Source organism: Galeopterus variegatus, unplaced genomic scaffold, assembly GCF_000696425.1.
Source record: "Galeopterus variegatus unplaced genomic scaffold, G_variegatus-3.0.2 Scaffold69347, whole genome shotgun sequence".
In the NCBI taxonomy this organism is placed as follows: Eukaryota; Metazoa; Chordata; class Mammalia; order Dermoptera; family Cynocephalidae; genus Galeopterus; species Galeopterus variegatus.
The window spans coordinates 1-1,469 of NW_007795458.1; the positions used below are offsets into that span (position 1 = coordinate 1).

The window sequence follows — 1,469 nt, forward strand, 5'->3', positions numbered from 1 at the left end:
TTCTTTCTCATCTGCTGCCTAATCCCAACAAAGGCAAGTGATATCCCCAGGGACACATGTCTGCACAGAGAGGGTGATCTCAAGGTCGGCTGGTTCTCCAAGCAACGGCTGCTTTCCAACCCCCGTGCCTGCTGACACAGCCCAGTACTAACACCCGTTGCTACCACCATGCATGTCAGCTATTAGTTCAGCAGCACAGCAGCAGAACTAAGATTTATGATTCCCTGGCTCACTGACAAAAATAACCACAATTTGTCCAGCCCCCTCACATGACAGCAATCCTTGGGCATTCTGTAGAAGAAATGGCTGCATCAAGAGTGGCGGCTACTGGTCACATTGTCTGGCTGCCTCAGAGCAGGCCCACAGCCCCAGGCAGCTGAAAGGATATGCATGCACCGAAACAGGACACTCAGGAAGTTGTGCAGGGACACAATGAAGGTGTCGGCCCACTGTCGAGAAAAGTAGGTAGCAAAGGTAGGGTTGGTGTCTGGGGATGGCAGGAAGGGCAGGACAAACCAATCTTTCCACTCAGCCTGGTTCTGGAGCTCGGTGGCCTGTTTTGCAAAGAACTCCTGGGCCTTGTCATTTCTGTTTGTCTGCCAAGACATCAAGGAGGTGGTAAGGAGGGAGAAAAAACAGAAGTGCAGAGAGAAGATTCTTCATCACTGCATAGCAGACAGCCTTTGGACATCAGTCTGCCAGCAGTAGCAAAACAGGATCTACAAACTCCATAATATAAAGGAGATCATCACTCTTTTTGCAAGGACCTTGTTATTTCAAAGCTGGTTTAAACTGAAGTTCTAATGACAAATGCCATCCTGAAAATTAATCCCTAGTTGATGTTCGAATAACCTAATGATTTACTCCCCCAGGTCAGCTATAATCTTTACTCCTCAAACTTTAACCCATCTACATATATTCTTTAAAACACTACCCAAGCTAATGTGCTTAATACTTAAGGGGAAATAAGAATAGGGAAGACGAGTAAGATGATCTAGAGATGATAAGAAAAAAAAAGTCAAAAATAATTTGCACTATGACTGTTCTCTTTTCCATAGTAACATGCAGAATTCTTCCTCGGGGTTAGAAGAAAATCTGTTTCTGGATCAAAGGGCTCTCTCTATCAAGGGAAGCAGAACCACTGAATCAACAAGCACCTGAATTGTGTAGACAAGATAAAAGCGGAACAGGCTGGTTTTCAGTTTATTGATGGTGGGCCTATATATATCCTCCAAGCGGCTGAAGAGCCGGCGCTCCAGGTAGCTCCAATAATCCCGAAGGGCAGCCAAGTCATACACCTGCATTAACTGCTGCAGCTGGTCCACAATCTTGTCCACCTGGTGAGAGAAAGATGGGATGGAGAAGGTGGTGAAGGACAGAAGGGAATCTCCCCTCACTCCACAAAATACAGCTTTTTCCTCTTAATTTTCAAAACATTAATGTAATAGCTTTTAAGTTATTTATTTTTT

The 1,469-nt window shown here is 45.0% G+C and overlaps 1 protein-coding gene across 1 annotated transcript; it reads right to left on the reverse strand.

Annotated features, from left to right (window-relative positions):
* Positions 1–311: 311 nt before the first annotated feature.
* On the reverse strand, positions 312–1,337 carry LOC103584611 (WD repeat-containing protein 91-like; the record flags this gene model as incomplete). The annotated part of the gene is made up of 2 exons (XM_008565546.1): positions 312–596; positions 1,158–1,337. Coding segments are annotated over 2 exons (465 nt in total), but the record flags the coding sequence as incomplete, so codon positions are not given.
* Between the last annotated feature and the right edge of the window lie 132 nt (positions 1,338–1,469).